Source organism: Entelurus aequoreus, linkage group LG13, assembly GCF_033978785.1.
Source record: "Entelurus aequoreus isolate RoL-2023_Sb linkage group LG13, RoL_Eaeq_v1.1, whole genome shotgun sequence".
NCBI classification, from domain to species: Eukaryota; Metazoa; Chordata; class Actinopteri; order Syngnathiformes; family Syngnathidae; genus Entelurus; species Entelurus aequoreus.
This window is the reverse complement of record NC_084743.1, coordinates 9,514,384-9,534,253: the sequence shown is the minus strand read 5'-3', so window position 1 is coordinate 9,534,253 and position 19,870 is coordinate 9,514,384. Positions and strand designations below refer to the sequence as shown.

The 19,870-nt window shown below is 36.4% G+C and overlaps 1 protein-coding gene across 10 annotated transcripts in view; it reads right to left on the bottom strand.

Moving 5' to 3' along the window:
* Positions 1–3,634: 3,634 nt before the first annotated feature.
* The window catches only part of LOC133663154 (mitogen-activated protein kinase kinase kinase kinase 4-like), a 104,290-nt gene continuing 88,054 nt past the window's right edge, over positions 3,635–19,870 (bottom strand). For 5 of the 10 annotated variants that reach the window (XM_062067407.1, XM_062067410.1, XM_062067413.1 and 2 more), the window contains 6 exons: positions 17,551–17,685; positions 15,757–15,857; positions 10,330–10,479; positions 10,110–10,269; positions 6,458–6,597; positions 3,635–4,345 (listed from right to left, as the gene is read on the bottom strand). In XM_062067407.1, the coding sequence (XP_061923391.1) occupies positions 4,262–4,345; positions 6,458–6,597; positions 10,110–10,269; positions 10,330–10,479; positions 15,757–15,857; positions 17,551–17,685 (770 nt within the window). In that variant the 3' untranslated portion in view covers positions 3,635–4,261. Of the gene's footprint in view, positions 4,346–6,457; positions 6,598–6,667; positions 6,787–10,109; positions 10,480–15,756; positions 15,858–17,550; positions 17,686–19,870 lie in introns of those variants that run through there. The other 5 variants (XM_062067405.1, XM_062067409.1, XM_062067406.1 and 2 more) reach the window with 2 other exon arrangements.

The window sequence follows — 19,870 nt, the reverse complement described above, 5'->3', positions numbered from 1 at the left end:
TTGGTTCATAGCCGTTGTGCTGCTATGATAGGCCATTTACGCTCGACACAGTGTGCATACAACAACATTATTAGGCTGTGTATTGAAATACTCCCACACTTTTGACCACTTTTGGCGTGCGTTTTTCCCCTCGCTCGCACAGTCTGCTTTGCGCTCCGCCATGACGGTAGTGTGACGTAATTATGCGACGCGTCGACGCACAAAAACGGCGTCGACGTATTTACATAACCGATGACGTCGACTACGTCGACGCGTCGTTTCAGCCTTAACACACACACACACACACACACGCATTGCTTTATTATTATTTTTTTTTTAAGTACATTTAAAAGATATGTAATACCATCCATTTTCCTACCACTTGTCCCTCTCATATGCAAATTAAATAAACAAATAAAAGTTTGGATTTTTAAAATAATTTTTCTTTAATAAATACAAATGTATTTAAAAACATAAAAATACATAATTAAATTTTAAAAAAATGCTTTTGTCAAAATAAATAAATGTATGTTTTATTACATTTCTTTAAATTAAAAAGTTTAAAAATATGTATAAAGATAAACTAAATACGTTTATTTAGTTTTATAACTGAACAAAAATTTAACACAAATATATAAAAATACAATAAATAAGTTAGCTTGTTATTTTTTTTAATAATACAGATATATATATATATATATATATATATATATATATATATATATATATATATATATATATATATATATATATATATATATATACATATATATATATATATAAACAAAACCAGTAAATAAATAAAAGTTTGCTTTTATTTGGGTGAAAATAAAATTTTTGTCATCTTGTGTGAAAAACAAAAACAGGAAAGCAACGTCAGCATTTAAAGCAAATTTTAGTCAGAGAGATTTTCACCCGACCTTCGCCTGTCCCTCCACTTCATGAAGCTCCTGAATGTCATGAAGTTCAGAAAGAATTGCCTTCAAAACAATAAAAAAGTTATCATGCTAATTTTAGCATGCTAGCATGCTAACATTTAGCATGTGTCACATACCAAGTTAAATTACTTTAGGGTGTATGGCTGCAGAATTAGAGAAAACGTGTCAAATTAGCTGGAAAACCTAGCATGCTAACATGTTAACGTGCTAACAGTTAACATGTGTCACATGTCGAGTTATATAACTCTAAAGGGTATGGCTGTGGAATTAGAGAAAAAGTGTCCAAATTAGCTGAAAAAGTTAGCCCACTTATGTTAGCATGTTAACGTTAGCATGTGTCACATACCAAGTTTTATGACTTCAAGGTGTATGGCTGCGGAATTAGAGAAAAAAAGTGTAAAATTTGCTGAAAAAGTTATCATGCTAATTTTAGCATGCTGGCATGTTAACGTTAGCATGCGTCACATACCAAGTTATATGACTTTAAGGTTTATGGCTGTGGAATTAGAGAAAAAAGTTTCAAATTAGTTACTAAATGTAGCATGCTAACTGTTAACATGTTTCACATACCAAGTTATATGACTTTAGGGTGTATGGCTGCGGAATTAGAGAAAAAGGGTCAAATTAGCTGGAAAACCTAGCATGCTAACATGTTAACATGCTAACAGTTCACATGTGTCACATGTCAAGTTATACAACTCTAAAGGGTATGGCTGTGGAATTAGAGAAAAAGTGTCCAAATTAGCTGAAAAAGTTAGCCCGCTTACGTTAGCATGTTAACATTAGCATGTGTCACATACCAAGTTTTATGACTTCAAGGTGTATGGCTGCGGAATTAGAGAAAAAAAGTGTAAAATTTGCTGAAAAAGTTATCATGCTAATTTTAGCATGCTAGCATGTTAACGTTAGCATGCGTCACATACCAAGTTATATGACTTTAAGGTTTATGGCTGTGGAATTAGAGAAAAAAGGTTAAAATTAGTTACAAAATGTAGCATGCTAACTGTTAGCATGCTAACAGTTAACATGTTTCACATACCAAGTTATATGACTTTAGGGTGTATGGCTGCGGAATTAGAGAAAAAGGGTAAAATTAGCTGGAAAACTTATTAACATATGTCACATGTCGAGTTATATAACTCTAAAGTGTATGGCTGCGGAATTAGAGAAAAAGCGTCAAATTAGCTGAAAAAGTTAGCCCGCTTATGTTAGCATGTCAACGTTAGCATGTGTCACATACCAAGTTTTATGACTTCAAGGTGTATGGCTGCGGAATTAGAGAAAAAAAGTGTAAAATTTGCTGAAAAAGTTATCATGCTAATTTTAGCATGCTAGCATGTTAACGTTAGCATGCGTCACATACCAAGTTATATGACTTTAAGGTGTATGGCTGTGGAATTAGAGAAAAAAGGTTAAAATTAGTTACAAAATGTAGCATGCTAACTGTTAGCATGCTAGCATGCTAACAGTTAACATGTTTCACATACCAAGTTATATGACTTTAGGGTGTATGGCTGTGGAATTAGAGAAAAAGGGTCAAATTAGCTGGAAAACTTAGCATGCTAACATGTTAACAGTTAACATATGTCACATGTCGAGTTATATAACTCTAAAGTGTATGGCTGCAGAATTAGAGAAAAAGCGTCAAATTAGCTGAAAAAGTTAGCACGCTTATGTTAGCATGTGTCACATATCAAGTTACATGACTTAAGTGTGTATGGCTGTGGAAATAGAGGGAAAAACTCATTTGAGAACGTGTCACTCTCCCGACGCACTGTAACGAGGCGGGTTGAGACCATCGCTGGAAACTTGGAGCTTCAGCTGAAGAACAGAACGGCCGACTTTGACTGTTGGATGAGAGCTGCGATGTACGTGACACCGCCCAGCTGCTCATCTTCTTACGTGGGGATAACTGCAGACTTTCAAATCACGGAGGAGCTGGCAGCCATGCAGTCAATTAAAGGGACAACCACAGGTAATGACTTGTTCACATAGGTAAATGCTTGTTTGGACATGTTAGGACTGAAATGGGACCAGCTGGCAGGTGTGACAACAGATGGTTGTCCAAATCTGACGGGGAAAAATGTTGGACTTTTAAAGAGGATGCAGGATAAAGTGACATTTGTGCATTGTATTATACATCAGGAAGTGTTGTGTAAGACAGTGTTGAAAATAAAACCATCAAAAGCAATCTGCTTTTGTATAAAGTTAAGTTAGGTTAAAGGAAATTATTATTAGTATTATTTATCTTACGGTATATATAAAATTTAATTGAAATATTGTCGGTGTGGCCCTCCAGCAGGGCTCGGGTTGCTCATGCGGCCCCTGGTAAAAATAATTTCCCACCCCTGATATATACAGTTAACATGTTTCACATACCAAGTTATATGACTTTAGGGTGTATGGCTGCGGAATTAGAGAAAAAGTGTCAAATTAGCTGAAAAAGTTAGCACGCTTATGTTAGCATGTGTCACATACCAAGTTACATGACTTAAGTGTGTATGGCTGTGGAAATAGAGGGAAAAACTCATTTGAGAACGTGTCACTCTCCCGACGCACTGTAACGAGGCGGGTTGAGACCATGGCTGGAAACTTGGAGCTTCAGCTGAAGAACAGAACGGCCGACCGTGTGTATGAATGTGGATTTAGAGAAAAAAGGTTAAAATTAGCTAAAAAAGAAAGAAGCATGCTACACACACAATCACCACCAGATGGCATCATTATTATATATATTTATTTTTTACATACACAACTTTATTGACTTGTTTTTTTGGTGCGCACACATTCTGTGCAGACGACTGCGGGTGGAGGCGAGCAGACGGTGAAGACGTGGTTGGTGTGCATGGAAAAACAATCATATTAATAACACTAATCATATTCATAATAACATGAATGAAAACAAAAGGAAACTGCACATTTTCACGCTGACGCCAGGAACAAGAACGCCACAACTCTACGTCGTCTCACTTCCTCTCGTCCAATCACATCCGACGCTGACAGGAGAGTCCCCGCCCACTTTTATTGTCGCCATGACGATGGCCGTCGTCCCAACACGAGAACGTTGAGCGACGTCGACTCCACGAGTGAGGAGGGTTCTAAAAGTCAGTTAGGAGCGCCGGAATCAACCACTTCCTGTTTTCCTCCCTCGGCTTCCTGTTTCCTCCAGGCGGCTCGCGTGTGGCCCCGCGTCGCCGCCGCCGTCCTCGTCGCCATGCCGACACAAAGTGGGAGTCCGGTCTGCGGTTCTCTCGGCGGCCCGGGACGTGGTTCTGAGATCCAGTGTTGACCGGGTCGGGGGGAGGGGCTTGGAGGAAGAGGAGGAGGAAGAGGAGGAGGAAGAGCGTCTACCAGCTGAGCAGGTTACTGCGGCCAAGAGTCATGAAGTACACCTGACTGGAGCCTCCAGACCGCACCGAGGCGAAGAACACCTGAGGAACATACACAACATATGTAACATGTACAACGTAACATACAGCTTCTTCCGCTTGTCCGAGGTCAGGTCGCGGGGGCAGCAGCCTAAGCAGGGAATAATAATAATAATAATAGATTTTATTTGTAAAAAGATCTCAACATTGAGTAAACAACCTCAAAGTGCTACAATGTATAACAAAAAGACAATAAAAAATAAATACAAATAAAAACTACAACAGCCAAATAGCTAAAACTAGTATGCATACATCTAAAAAAAAGCTTTTTTAAAAACAAGGGTTTTTAAGCCTTTTTTTAAAAGCATCCACAGTCTGTGGTGCCCTCAGGTGGTCAGGGAGAGCGAAGCCCAGACTTCCCTCTCCCCAGCCACTTCGTCCAGCTCCTCCCGGGGGATCCCGAGGCGTTCCCAGGCTAGCCAGAAGACATAGTCTTCCCAACGTGTCCTGGGTCTTCCCCGTGGCCTCCTACCGGTCGGACGTGCCCTAAACACCTCCCTAGGGAGGCGTTCGGGTGGCATCCTGACCAGATGCCCGAACCACCTCATCTGGCTCCTCTCCATGTGGAGGAGCAGCAGCTTTACTTTGAGCTCCTCCCAGCTTCTCACCCTATCTCTAAGGGAGAGCCCCACCACCCGGCGGAGGAAACTCATTTGGGCCGCTTGTACCCGTGATCTTGTCCTTTTGGTCATAACCCAAAGCTCATGACCATAGGTGAGGATGGGAACGTAGATCGACCGCTAAATTGAGAGCTTTGCCTTCCGGCTCAGCTCCTTCTTCACCACAACAGATCGATACAGCGTCCGCATTACTGAAGACGCCGCACCGATCCGCCTGTCTGTCCGAGTGGACCATATATATTTAACATGTATATAACACGTATATAACATGTATAACATGTATATAACATGTATATAACACGTATATAACATGTATAACACGTATAACATATTTAACGCGTATATAACATGTATATAACACTTATATAACACGTATATAACATGTATAACATATTTAACACGTATATAACATGTAAATAACACGTATAACATATTTAACACGTATATAACATGTATATAACACGTATATAACATGTATAACATATTTAACACGTATATAACATGTATATAACACATATAACATATTTAACACGTATATAACATATATATAACACATATAACATATTTAACACGTATATAACATGTATATAACATGTATAACATGTATATAACATGTATATAACACGTATAAAACATGTATAACATATTTAACACGTATATAACATGTATAACATATTCAACACGTATATAACATGTATAACACGTATATAACATGTATATAACATGTATAACATATATAACACGTATATAACATATTTAACACGTATATAACATGTATATAACACGTATATAACACATGTATAACATATATAACATGTGTATAACATATTTAACATGTATATAACATATATAGCATGTGTATAACATATTTAACACGTATATAACATGTATGTAACATATATAACACATGTATAACATGTATATAACATGTATATAACACGTATATAACACATGTATAACATGTATAACATGTGTATAACACGTATATAACATGTATATAACAAGTATATAACACGTATATAACACGTATATAACATGTATAACATATATAACATGTATATAACATATTTAACACGTATATAACATGTATATAACACATGTATATAACATGTATATAACATGCATATAACACGTATATAACATGTATAACATATATAACATGTATATAACATGTATATAACACGTATATAACATATATAACATGTATATAACATATTTAACACGTATATAACATGTATATAACACCTATATAACATGTATATAGCACGTATATAACATGTATATAACATGTATAACACGTATTTAACACATATATAACATGTATATAACACTTGTATATAACATGTATATAACACATATATAACATGTATATAACATATTTAACACATATATAACATGTATATAACACATATATAACATATATAACATGTATATAACATGGCCAACATGATTTTCATGTGTGTCCCAGACTTGCGAGGCGAGTGGAGCGTCTCACCTTGTCGTTCCTCTCGCACAAGAACTTGAGTCTCTGGGCTCGCTTGTGCATGAAGACTCCGTCCAGGTGACCCGTCTCCACCGAGCGGATCTCGATGGCCTTCTCACCCCAGCCCATGATCTGGTTGGAGCGGATGTAAGCTGCACACACAACACACAAAGATCATCTATACAAGCCCATGATCTGGTTGGAGCGGATGTAAGCTGCACACACAACACACAAAGATCATCTATACCAGCCCATGATCTGGTTGGAGCGGATGTAAGCTGCACACACAACACACAAAGATCCTCTATACAAGCTCATGATCTGGTTGGAGCGGATGTAAGCTGCACACACAACACACAAAGATCATCTATACAAGCTCAACTCTTTCTCATAGAAGATCAACTACATTTACTCAAGTCAAAGATCGTCTATAGAACAGGAGCACTGACTAGAGTTTTCTGCTGCAGGTCTCTAAAGAAACACCAAGATTGTCTATATGACAGGAATATTCTGTTGTTTTGAATTAAAACAATAATCAAAGATCCTTTACAGGACTTTCTACAAAGCTTTGTCAGAGATCCTCTATATTTACTGTTTTTGCATCAGGTTTTCAAATGCAGCAAGTCCAAGATCCTCTATAAGACAGGAGTACTGTGCTGTTTGTAAGGTCTTGCCTCAAAAAATGCTCGTCAAAGATCCTCTAAATAACATGCTTTGCTGTTTTAATTTAAACACTTGTCAAAGATTGTCTATGTGGGCACTTTGTGTTTCTGCAGAAGCTTCTTAAAAAAACCCGGCAACGATTGTTTAAAAGACAGGAATGTTCTGTTTTTATTAAAAACGCCAGTCAAAGATCATCTATTAGTCAGGAGTACTGTGCTGTTTTTAAGAACTTGCCTCAAAAATGCTTGTCAAAGATCCTGTATGTGACAGAAGTGGTTTGCTGTTCTTAAGGTTCCACTGACAAAATCATTGATCAAAGATCCTCTATATAACAAATGCTCTGCTGTTATTAATTGAAACACTAGTCAAAGATCCTCTATATGGGTACTTTGACTCGTGTTTCTGCAGAAGCTTCTTAAAAATGTCAAAGATGATCTACATGACAGGAATAGTCTGTTGTTTTGAATAAAAACACCAGTCAAAGATCTTCTATACGACAGTAGTACTTTGCTGTTTTTAAGATCTTGCCTCAAAATGCTTGTCAAAGATCCTCTATATGACAGAAGTGGTTTGCTGTTCTTAAGGTTCTACAGACAAAACCATTGATCAAAGATCCTCCATTAAACATGAATACTTTGACCCAAGTTTCTGCATAAGGTTCTTAAAAATGGCAAAGATTGTCTATTTGACAAGAAGATTCTTCTGTTTTGAGTAAAAAAACAAGTCAAAGATCATCTCTACGACAGGACTACTGTGCTGTTTTTTAAGATCTTGCCTCAAAATGCTTGTCAAAGATCCTCTATATGACAGAAGTGGTTTGCTGTTCTTAAGATTCTACAGACAAAACCATTGATCAAAGATCCTCTATATAAGATGAATACTTTGACCCAGGTTTCTGCAGAAGGTTCTTAAAAATGGCAAAGATTGTCTATTTGACAAGAAGATTCTTCTGTTTTGAATAAAAAAACAAGTCAAAGATCATCTCTACGACAGGACTACTTTGCTGTTTTTAAGAACTTGCCTCAAAAATGCTTGTCAAAGATCCTCTATATGACAGAAGTGGTTTGCTGTTCTTAAGGTTCTACAGACAAAACCATTGATCAAAGATCCTCTATTAAACATGAATACTTTGACCCAAGTTTCTGCAGAAGGTTCTTAAAAATGGCAAAGATTGTCTATTTGACAAGAAGATTCTTCTGTTTTGAATAAAAAAACAAGTCAAAGATCATCTCTACGACAGGACTACTGTGCTGTTTTTTAAGAACTTGCCTCAAAAATGCTTGTCAAAGATCCTCTATATGACAGAAGTGGTTTGGTGTTCCTAAGGTCCTACTGTCAATTCATTGATCAAAGATCCTCTATTAACATGAATGCTTTGAACCGTGTTTCTGCAGAAGGTTCTTAAAATTGTCAAAGATTGTCTATGTGACAGGAATAGTCTGTTGTTTTTAATAAAAACGCTCGTCAAACATCCTCTATACGACAGGAGCACTGCTGTTTTAAAGGGTTAAGTACAAAAACACAAGTCAAAGATCTTCTAAATAATTGACATTAAATAAGATTAAAAATAATAATATAAACAATGAAAATAAAATGTGTAAAATGTAAATGAAATAATATAATACTGAAAAAAAAAAAGTAAAATATGTAAATAAAAGATATATAAATGATAAATATATAAAATAAAATTACTTTTATATGTACATTTGTAATAAATACAAAATATATATGTATAAATGTAAATGAAAAATATAAATATATTTATAATAAATACAAATAAAATAGTAATATATATATAAATTATAAAAAATACAAATAAAATAATATAACATTGAAATAAAATATATAATATGTAAAACATTTAAATAAAATATATATAATAAATAAAGTAAAATAGTTATATATATATATATAAAAAATATAAATTAAATAACATAAAAATAAAAAATATATATGTAAAAAATGTAAATGAAATATATATATATATAACAAATATAAATAAAATAGTAATATATATATAATAAAAAATACAAATAAGTTAATATAACATTAAAATTAAAAAAAAATATATAAAAAAGTAAATAAAAAAATAAATATATATATATATAAATATAAGTAAAATAGTAATATACTGTATATTTAATAAAAAATATATAAATTAAGTAATAACATTAAAATAAAAAATATATAATATGTAATTTTTTAAAATAAAATTTTAAAAAAAATACATATATATATATATAAATATAAGTAAAATAGTCATATACTGTGTATATACTGTATATATACTAATAAAAAATATAAATTAAATAACATAAAAATAAAATATATATAATATGTAAAAAATGTAAATGAAATATATATATAAAAATATATATATAACAAATGTAAATAAAATAGTAATATATATGTAATAAAAAATGCAAATAAGTTAATACAACATTAAAATAAAAAATATATATGTAAAAAATGTAAATAAAAAAATAAATATATATTTATAAATATAAGTAAAATAGTAATATACTGTATATTTAATAAAAAATATATAAATTAAGTAATAACATTAAAATAAAAATATATAATATGTAATTTTTTAAAAATAAAATAAATTAAAAAATACATATATATATATATAAATATAAGTAAAATAGTCATATACTGTGTATATACTGTATATATACTAATAAAAAATATAAATATAGTACTATAACATTAAAATAAAAAATATATAATATGTAAAAAAATATATATATACATATAATAAAATACATTATTATTATTATAGAGGTTTATTTGAAATAGGGACAGATACAAAAACATAGACATCTGAAACAGTTATCCGATGCATGCATCACAGTGTTTGTAGCCAAAGCTAATTTACAACACTTGTCCCCTTGTACATAAAATAGTAATATATATATATAACAAAACGTTATAAATGAAATAATATAACATGAAAAATAAAAAAATCTATAATGAATAAAAATGTGCGAGTACTGACCCACAGAGGTGGGCATCTCCCCCCACTGCAGCACCACATCCTTGGTGATGCGCCCGTACGTGTTGACGTAGACGCCCTCGTCCTCGTAGCACACCAGCAGCTCGATGCCGTCCGTGTTGGGCAGGATGATGATGGCGTGGGACTGGATGTGGTTCTGGATCTGCGCACAGGACTTGGGGTCAGCCGGGCTCGCAAAACTCAGGGGTGTGCGGGTCCTCACGTGTGTGGGCAGGTAGATGTCGTAGACCGCCCCCGAGTCCACGTCCACGGCGTGGAAGCCCAGGCAGGAGCCGTAGATGACCTTTAACCTCTGACCCTCCTCCACCGTCAAGTCCACCAGCAGAGGTTTGTGCACCAAGTCCCCGAAAGACTGAAGACCACCAAGTACATGTAAACTAGTCCCCGAAAGACTGAAGACCACCAAGTACATGTAAACTAGTCCCTGAAAGACTGAAGACCACCAAGTACATGTAAACTAGTCCCTGAAGGACTGAAGACCACCAAGTACATGTAAACTAGTCCCGAAAGACTGAAGACCACCAAGTACATGTAAACTAGTCCCTGAAAGACTGAAGACCACCAAGTACATGTATACTAGTCCCTGAAAGACTGAAGACCACCAAGTACATGTATACTAGTCCCTGAAAGACTGAAGACCACCAAGTACATGTATACTAGTCCCTGAAAGACTGAAGACCACCAAGTACATGTATACTAGTCCCTGAAAGACTGAAGACCACCAAGTACATGTATACTAGTCCCTGAAAGACTGAAGACCACCAAGTACATGTATACTAGTCCCTGAAGGACTGAAGACCACCAAGTACATGTATACTAGTCCCTGAAGGACTGAAGACCACCAAGTACATGTAAACTAGTCCCTGAAAGACTGAAGACCACCAAGTACATGTATACTAGTCCCTGAAAGACTGAAGACCACCAAGTACATGTATACTAGTCCCTGAAAGACTGAAGACCACCAAGTACATGTATACTAGTCCCTGAAGGACTGAAGACCACCAAGTACATGTATACTAGTCCCTGAAAGACTGAAGACCACCAAGTACATGTATACTAGTCCCTGAAAGACTGAAGACCACCAAGTACATGTATACTAGTCCCTGAAAGACTGAAGACCACCAAGTACATGTATACTAGTCCCTGAAAGACTGAAGACCACCAAGTACATGTATACTAGTCCCTGAAAGACTGAAGACCACCAAGTACATGTATACTAGTCCCTGAAGGACTGAAGACCACCAAGTACATGTATACTAGTCCCTGAAAGACTGAAGACCACCAAGTACATGTATACTAGTCCCTGAAAGACTGAAGACCACCAAGTACATGTATACTAGTCCCTGAAGGACTGAAGACCACCAAGTACATGTATACTAGTCCCCGAAAGACTGAAGACCACCAAGTACATGTATACTAGTCCCCGAAAGACTGAAGACCACCAAGTACATGTATACTAGTCCCTGAAGGACTGAAGACCACCAAGTACATGTATACTAGTCCCTGAAAGACTGAAGACCACCAAGTACATGTATACTAGTCCCTGAAGGACTGAAGACCACCAAGTACATGTATACTAGTCCCTGAAAGACTGAAGACCACCAAGTACATGTAAACTAGTCCCGAAAGACTGAAGACCACCAAGTACATGTATACTAGTCCCTGAAAGACTGAAGACCACCAAGTACATGTATACTAGTCCCTGAAAGACTGAAGACCACCAAGTACATGTAAACTAGTCCCGAAAGACTGAAGACCACCAAGTACATGTATACTAGTCCCTGAAAGACTGAAGACCACCAAGTACATGTATACTAGTCCCTGAAGGACTGAAGACCACCAAGTACATGTATACTAGTCCCTGAAAGACTGAAGACCACCAAGTACATGTAAACTAGTCCCGAAAGACTGAAGACCACCAAGTACATGTATACTAGTCCCTGAAAGACTGAAGACCACCAAGTACATGTATACTAGTCCCTGAAAGACTGAAGACCACCAAGTACATGTAAACTAGTCCACGAAAGACTGAAGACCACCAAGTACATGTATACTAGTCCCTGAAAGACTGAAGACCACCAAGTACATGTATACTAGTCCCTGAAAGACTGAAGACCACCAAGTACATGTAAACTAGTCCCGAAAGACTGAAGACCACCAAGTACATGTATACTAGTCCCTGAAAGACTGAAGACCACCAAGTACATGTAAACTAGTCCCTGAAAGACTGAAGACCACCAAGTACATGTATACTAGTCCCTGAAAGACTGAAGACCACCAAGTACATGTAAACTAGTCCCTGAAAGACTGAAGACCACCAAGTACATGTATACTAGTCCCTGAAAGACTGAAGACCACCAAGTACATGTATACTAGTCCCTGAAAGACTGAAGACCACCAAGTACATGTATACTAGTCCCTGAAAGACTGAAGACCACCAAGTACATGTATACTAGTCCCTGAAGGACTGAAGACCACCAAGTACATGTATACTAGTCCCTGAAAGACTGAAGACCACCAAGTACATGTATACTAGTCCCTGAAAGACTGAAGACCACCAAGTACATGTATACTAGTCCCTGAAAGACTGAAGACCACCAAGTACATGTATACTAGTCCCTGAAAGACTGAAGACCACCAAGTACATGTAAACTAGTCCCTGAAAGACTGAAGACCACCAAGTACATGTATACTAGTCCCTGAAAGACTGAAGACCACCAAGTACATGTATACTAGTCCCTGAAGGACTGAAGACCACCAAGTACATGTATACTAGTCCCTGAAAGACTGAAGACCACCAAGTACATGTAAACTAGTCCCGAAAGACTGAAGACCACCAAGTACATGTATACTAGTCCCTGAAAGACTGAAGACCACCAAGTACATGTATACTAGTCCCTGAAAGACTGAAGACCACCAAGTACATGTAAACTAGTCCCGAAAGACTGAAGACCACCAAGTACATGTATACTAGTCCCTGAAAGACTGAAGACCACCAAGTACATGTATACTAGTCCCTGAAGGACTGAAGACCACCAAGTACATGTATACTAGTCCCTGAAAGACTGAAGACCACCAAGTACATGTAAACTAGTCCCGAAAGACTGAAGACCACCAAGTACATGTATACTAGTCCCTGAAAGACTGAAGACCACCAAGTACATGTAAACTAGTCCCGAAAGACTGAAGACCACCAAGTACATGTATACTAGTCCCTGAAAGACTGAAGACCACCAAGTACATGTAAACTAGTCCCTGAAAGACTGAAGACCACCAAGTACATGTATACTAGTCCCTGAAAGTCTGAAGACCACCAAGTACATGTAAACTAGTCCCTGAAAGACTGAAGACCACCAAGTACATGTATACTAGTCCCTGAAAGACTGAAGACCACCAAGTACATGTATACTAGTCCCTGAAAGACTGAAGACCACCAAGTACATGTAAACTAGTCCCTGAAAGACTAAGCACACAAGCTAGACCTAGGTAACAATCGTGGACCAGTAAAAGGTGACATTACACAGTCAAAGTCTCCAAGGCATATTAGAAAGTATCCAGTAACAAACGTGTCCACATCATTCTACTTACTGTGTCATAGGCCTAACTTCATGAAATATTGTGATCACTATGTGTTACTAAAGAAAACAATGACCACTCCACTTCAACTTAAAGACAGCAGTAGTCCCTTCCTGACAGTTAATAATAACTAGGTTAGTTTTTTAATAACTGACATTCTTCTCTGTTTGACTTATTTCACTTCATCAAACCTTTCACACTACTAATTAGTACAAGTGTAATTAGTACAAGTGTAATTAGTACAAGTGTAATTAGTACAAGTGTAATTATACAAGTGTAATTAGTACAAGTGTCATTAGTACAAGTGTAATTATACAAGTGTAATTAGTACAAGTGTAATTAGTACAAGTGTAATTATACAAGTGTAATTAGTACAAGTGTAATAATACAAGTGTAATTAGTACAAGTGTAATTACACAAGTGTAATTAGTACAAGTGTAATTAGTACAAGTGTAATTATACAAGTGTAATTAGTACAAGTGTAATAATACAAGTGTAATTAGTACAAGTGTAATTAGTACAAGTGTAATAATACAAGTGTAATTAGTACAAGTGTAATTAGTACAAGTGTAATTAGTACAAGTGTAATAATACAAGTGTAATTAGTACAAGTGTAATTAGTACAAGTGTAATTAGTACAAGTGTAATTAGTACAAGTGTAATAATACAAGTGTAATTAGTACAAGTGTAATTATACAAGTGTAATTAGTACAAGTGTAATTAGTACAAGTGTAATTAGTACAAGTGTAATTAGTACAAGTGTAATAATACAAGTGTAATTAGTACAAGTGTAATTATACAAGTGTAATTAGTACAAGTGTAATTAGTACAAGTGTAATAATACAAGTGTAATTAGTAGAAGTGTAATTAGTACAAGTGTAATTAGTAGAAGTGTAATTAGTACAAGTGTAATTAGTAGAAGTGTAAATAGTAGAAGTGTAATTAGTACAAGTGTAATTAGTAGAAGTGTAATTAGTACAAGTGTAATTAGTACAAGTGTAATTAGTACAAGTGTAATTAGTAGAAGTGTAATTAGTACAAGTGTAATTAGTAGAAGTGTAAATAGTAGAAGTGTAATTAGTACAAGTGTAATTAATACAAGTGTAATTAGTAGAAGTGTAATTAGTACAAGTGTAATTAGTACAAGTGTAATTAATACAAGTGTAATTAGTACAAGTGTAATTAATACAAGTGTAATTAGTAGAAGTGTAATTAGTACAAGTGTAATTAGTACAAGTGTAATTAGTAGAAGTGTAATTAGTACAAGTGTAATTAGTAGAAGTGTAATTAGTAGAAGTGTAATTAGTACAAGTGTAATTAGTAGAAGTGTAATTAGTACAAGTGTAATTAGTACAAGTGTAATTAGTAGAAGTGTAATTAGTACAAGTGTAATTAGTACAAGTGTAATTAGTAGAAGTGTAAATAGTAGAAGTGTAATTAGTACAAGTGTAATTAGTAGAAGTGTAATTAGTACAAGTGTAATTAGTACAAGTGTAATTAGTACAAGTGTAATTAGTAGAAGTGTAATTAGTACAAGTGTAATTAGTAGAAGTGTAAATAGTAGAAGTGTAATTAGTACAAGTGTAATTAATACAAGTGTAATTAGTAGAAGTGTAATTAGTACAAGTGTAATTAGTACAAGTGTAATTAATACAAGTGTAATTAGTACAAGTGTAATTAATACAAGTGTAATTAGTAGAAGTGTAATTAGTACAAGTGTAATTAGTACAAGTGTAATTAGTACAAGTGTAATTAGTAGAAGTGTAATTAGTACAAGTGTAATTAGTAGAAGTGTAAATAGTAGAAGTGTAATTAGTACAAGTGTAATTAATACAAGTGTAATTAGTAGAAGTGTAATTAGTACAAGTGTAATTAGTACAAGTGTAATTAATACAAGTGTAATTAGTACAAGTGTAATTAGTACAAGTGTAATTAGTAGAAGTGTAATTAGTACAAGTGTAATTAGTACAAGTGTAATTAGTAGAAGTGTAATTAGTACAAGTGTAATTAGTAGAAGTGTAATTAGTACAAGTGTAATTAGTACAAGTGTTACCTTGAAGGCCATGAACTTGTGATAAGGTTTGGGAGCCCAGGCATAAACCTCCACGGAGTTCTTCAAGGCCAGCACCAGGAACTTGATCCTCTCGTACTTCACTGCACATCAAATCATTCATGACATCATTCATGACATCATTCATGACATCATTCATGACATCACTCATGACATCATTCATGACATCATTCATGACATCATTCATTACATCATTAGCTCTCATTGCAATGCCAACAACACCTTCTCATCTCCATCCATAACGTTTCTACATCTGCCAGGTGATTTCTGATCATTTGTGAAGGCAGCAGCAGAGAGTAAGACCTGCAGGACTTTTGCTTCACCATACAAACTTTTACATCTACCAACCCTCTTTAACAACTAGTTTAGTTTGTAAATGGAGGTTCTACTGTACAGTGCTGCCTTTTGGTACATGGTACTACTACTACTACTAGTATTAGTGTTACTAGTAACATGCTAGTAGTGTGGGTAGACATGGTACTACTACTACTAGTATTAGTGTTACTAGTAACATGCTAGTAGTGTGGGTAGACATGGTACTACTACTAGTATTAGTGTTACTAGTAACATGCTAGTAGTGTGGGTAGACATGGTACTACTACTACTAGTATTAGTGTTACTAGTAACATGCTAGTAGTGTGGGTAGACATGGTACTACTACTACTAGTATTAGTGTTACTAGTAACATGCTAGTAGTGTGGGTAGACATGGTACTACTACTAGTATTAGTGTTACTAGTAACATGCTAGTAGTGTGGGTAGACATGGTACTACTACTAGTATTAGTGTTACTAGTAACGTGCTAGTACTGTGGGTAGACATGGTACTACTACTAGTATTAGTGTTACTAGTAACATGCTAGTACTGTTGGTAGACATGGTACTACTACTAGTAGTATTACTAGTAACATGGTAGTAGTGTGGGTAGACATGGTACTACTACTACTACTAGTAGTATTACTAGTAACATGCTAGTAGTGTGGGTAGACATGGTACTACTACTACTAGTATTATTACTAGTAACATGCTAGTAGTGTGGGTAGACATGGTACTACTACTAGTATTAGTGTTACTAGTAACATGCTAGTAGTGTGGGTAGACATGGTACTACTACTAGTATTAGTGTTACTAGTAACATGCTAGTAGTGTGGGTAGACATGGTACTACTACTACTAGTATTAGTGTTACTAGTAACATGCTAGTAGTGTGGGTAGACATGGTACTACTACTACTAGTATTAGTGTTACTAGTAACATGCTAGTAGTGTTGTTAGACATGGTACTACTACTACTAGTATTAGTGTTACTAGTAACATGCTAGTAGTGTGGGTAGACATGGTACTACTACTAGTATTAGTGTTACTAGTAACATGCTAGTAGTGTGGGTAGACATGGTACTACTACTAGTATTAGTGTTACTAGTAACATGCTAGTAGTGTTGGTAGACATGGTACTACTACTAGTATTAGTGTTACTAGTAACATGCTAGTAGTGTTGGTAGACATGGTACTACTACTAGTATTAGTGTTACTAGTAACATGCTAGTAGTGTTGGTAGACATGGTACTACTACTAGTAGTATTACTAGTAACATGGTAGTAGTGTGGGTAGACATGGTACTACTACTCCTACTAGTATTACTAGTAACATGCTAGTAGTGTGGGTAGACATGGTACTACTACTAGTACTAGTAACATGCTAGTAGTGTGGGTAGACATGGTACTACTACTAGTACTAGTAACATGCTAGTAGTGTGGGTGGAGTATTAGTGAGTACTGACCAACATTGTAGTGCACACACCCCTCCAGGTCTCCTACTGTAGTCCAGCCCTGCTTCTTCTCCACCTCGGGGTCGTTGTGCAGGATCTTGTTCCTCAGCCAGGACAGATAGTACACACGCAGCTTGTTCTTCTTGCCTGACACACACACACACACACACACACACACACACACACACACACACACACACACACACACACACACACACACACACACACACACACACACACACTGTCAGTAACTACAGTTGGTCGCTACATCTGTAAGTGCAAGTTAAAACTCTACTATGCAAAGCCACAGCCATTTATCAACAACACCCAGAAACTCTTCACTGGGCCTGAGCTCATCTAAGATGGACTGATGCAAAGTGGAAAAGTGTTCTGTGGTCTGATGAGTCCACATTTCTAATTGTTTATGGAAACTGTGGACCAAAGAGGAGAAGAACCTTCCGGACTGTTCTAGGGTGAAAGTGGAAAAGGCAGCATGTGTGATGGTATGGGGGTGTATTAGTGTGTGATGGTATGGGGGTGTATTAGTGTGTGATGGTATGGGGGTGTATTAGTGTGTGATGGTATGGGGGTGTATTAGTGTGTGATGGTATGGGGGTGTATTAGTGTGTGATGGTATGGGGGTGTATTAGTGTGTGATGGTATGGGGGTGTATTAGTGTGTGATGGTATGGGGGTGTATTAGTGTGTGATGGTATGGGGGTGTATTAGTGTGTGATGGTATGGGGGTGTATTAGTGTGTGATGGTATGGGGGTGTATTAGTGTGTGATGGTATGGGGGTGTATTAGTGTGTGATGGTATGGGGGTGTATTAGTGTGTGATGGTATGGGGGTGTATTAGTGTGTGATGGTATGGGGGTGTATTAGTGTGTGATGGTATGGGGGTGTATTAGTGTGTGATGGTATGGGGGTGTATTAGTGTGTGATGGTATGGGGGTGTATTAGTGTGTGATGGTATGGGGGTGTATTAGTGTGTGATGGTATGGGGGTGTATTAGTGTGTGATGGTATGGGGGTGTATTAGTGTGTGATGGTATGGGGGTGTATTAGTGTGTGATGGTATGGGGGTGTATTAGTGTGTGATGGTATGGGGGTGTATTAGTGTGTGATGGTATGGGGGTGTATTAGTGTGTGATGGTATGGGGGTGTATTAGTGTGTGATGGTATGGGGGTGTATTAGTGTGTGATGGTATGGGGGTGTATTAGTGTGTGATGGTATGGGGGTGTATTAGTGTGTGATGGTATGGGGGTGTATTAGTGTGTGATGGTATGGGGGTGTATTAGTGTGTGATGGTATGGGGGTGTATTAGTGTGTGATGGTATGGGGGTGTATTAGTGTGTGATGGTATGGGGGTGTATTAGTGTGTGATGGTATGGGGGTGTATTAGTGTGTGATGGTATGGGGGTGTATTAGTGTGTGATGGTATGGGGGTGTATTTGTGTGTGATGGTATGGGGGTGTATTAGTGTGTGATGGTATGGGGGTGTATTAGTGTGTGATGGTATGGGGGTGTATTTGTGTGTGATGGTATGGGGGTGTATTAGTGTGTGATGGTATGGGGGTGTATTAGTGGCCAAGACATGGGTAACTTACACATCTGTGAAGGCACCATTAATGCTGAAAGGTACATACAGCTTTTGGAGCAACATATGTTGTTACCATGGACGCCCCTGCTTATTTCAGCAAGACAATGCCAAGCCACATTCTGCACGTGTTACAACAGCGTGGCTTCATAGTAAAAGAGTGCTGGTACTAGACTGGCCTGCCTGTAGTCCAGACATTGCAAATGTGTGGCAGCTAAAATATGAGAAGGGAGACTGTTGAACAACTTAAGCTGTACATCAAGCAAGAATGGGAAAGAATTCCACTTCAAAAATGTGTCTCCTCACTTCCCAAACCTTTACTGAGTGTTGTTAAAAGGAAAGGCCATGTAACACACTGGTAAAAATGCCTTTTTTGCAACGTGTTGCTGCCATTACATTCTGAGTTCATGAATATTTGCAACAAATAAGAAAGTTTCTCAGTGTGAACATGAAATATGTTGTCTTTGCAGTCTATTCAATTGAATATAAGTTGAAAAGGATTTGTTGTATTCTCTTCTTATTTAGCATTTACACAACGTGACTGCTCTTCTACTTTGTACACATTACATTATACACACTATGAAGTACACACTACATTATACACACTATGAAGTACACACTACATTATACTCACTATGAAGTACACACTACATTATACACACTATGAAGTACACACTACATTATACACACTATGAAGTACACACTACATTATACACACTATGAAGTACACACT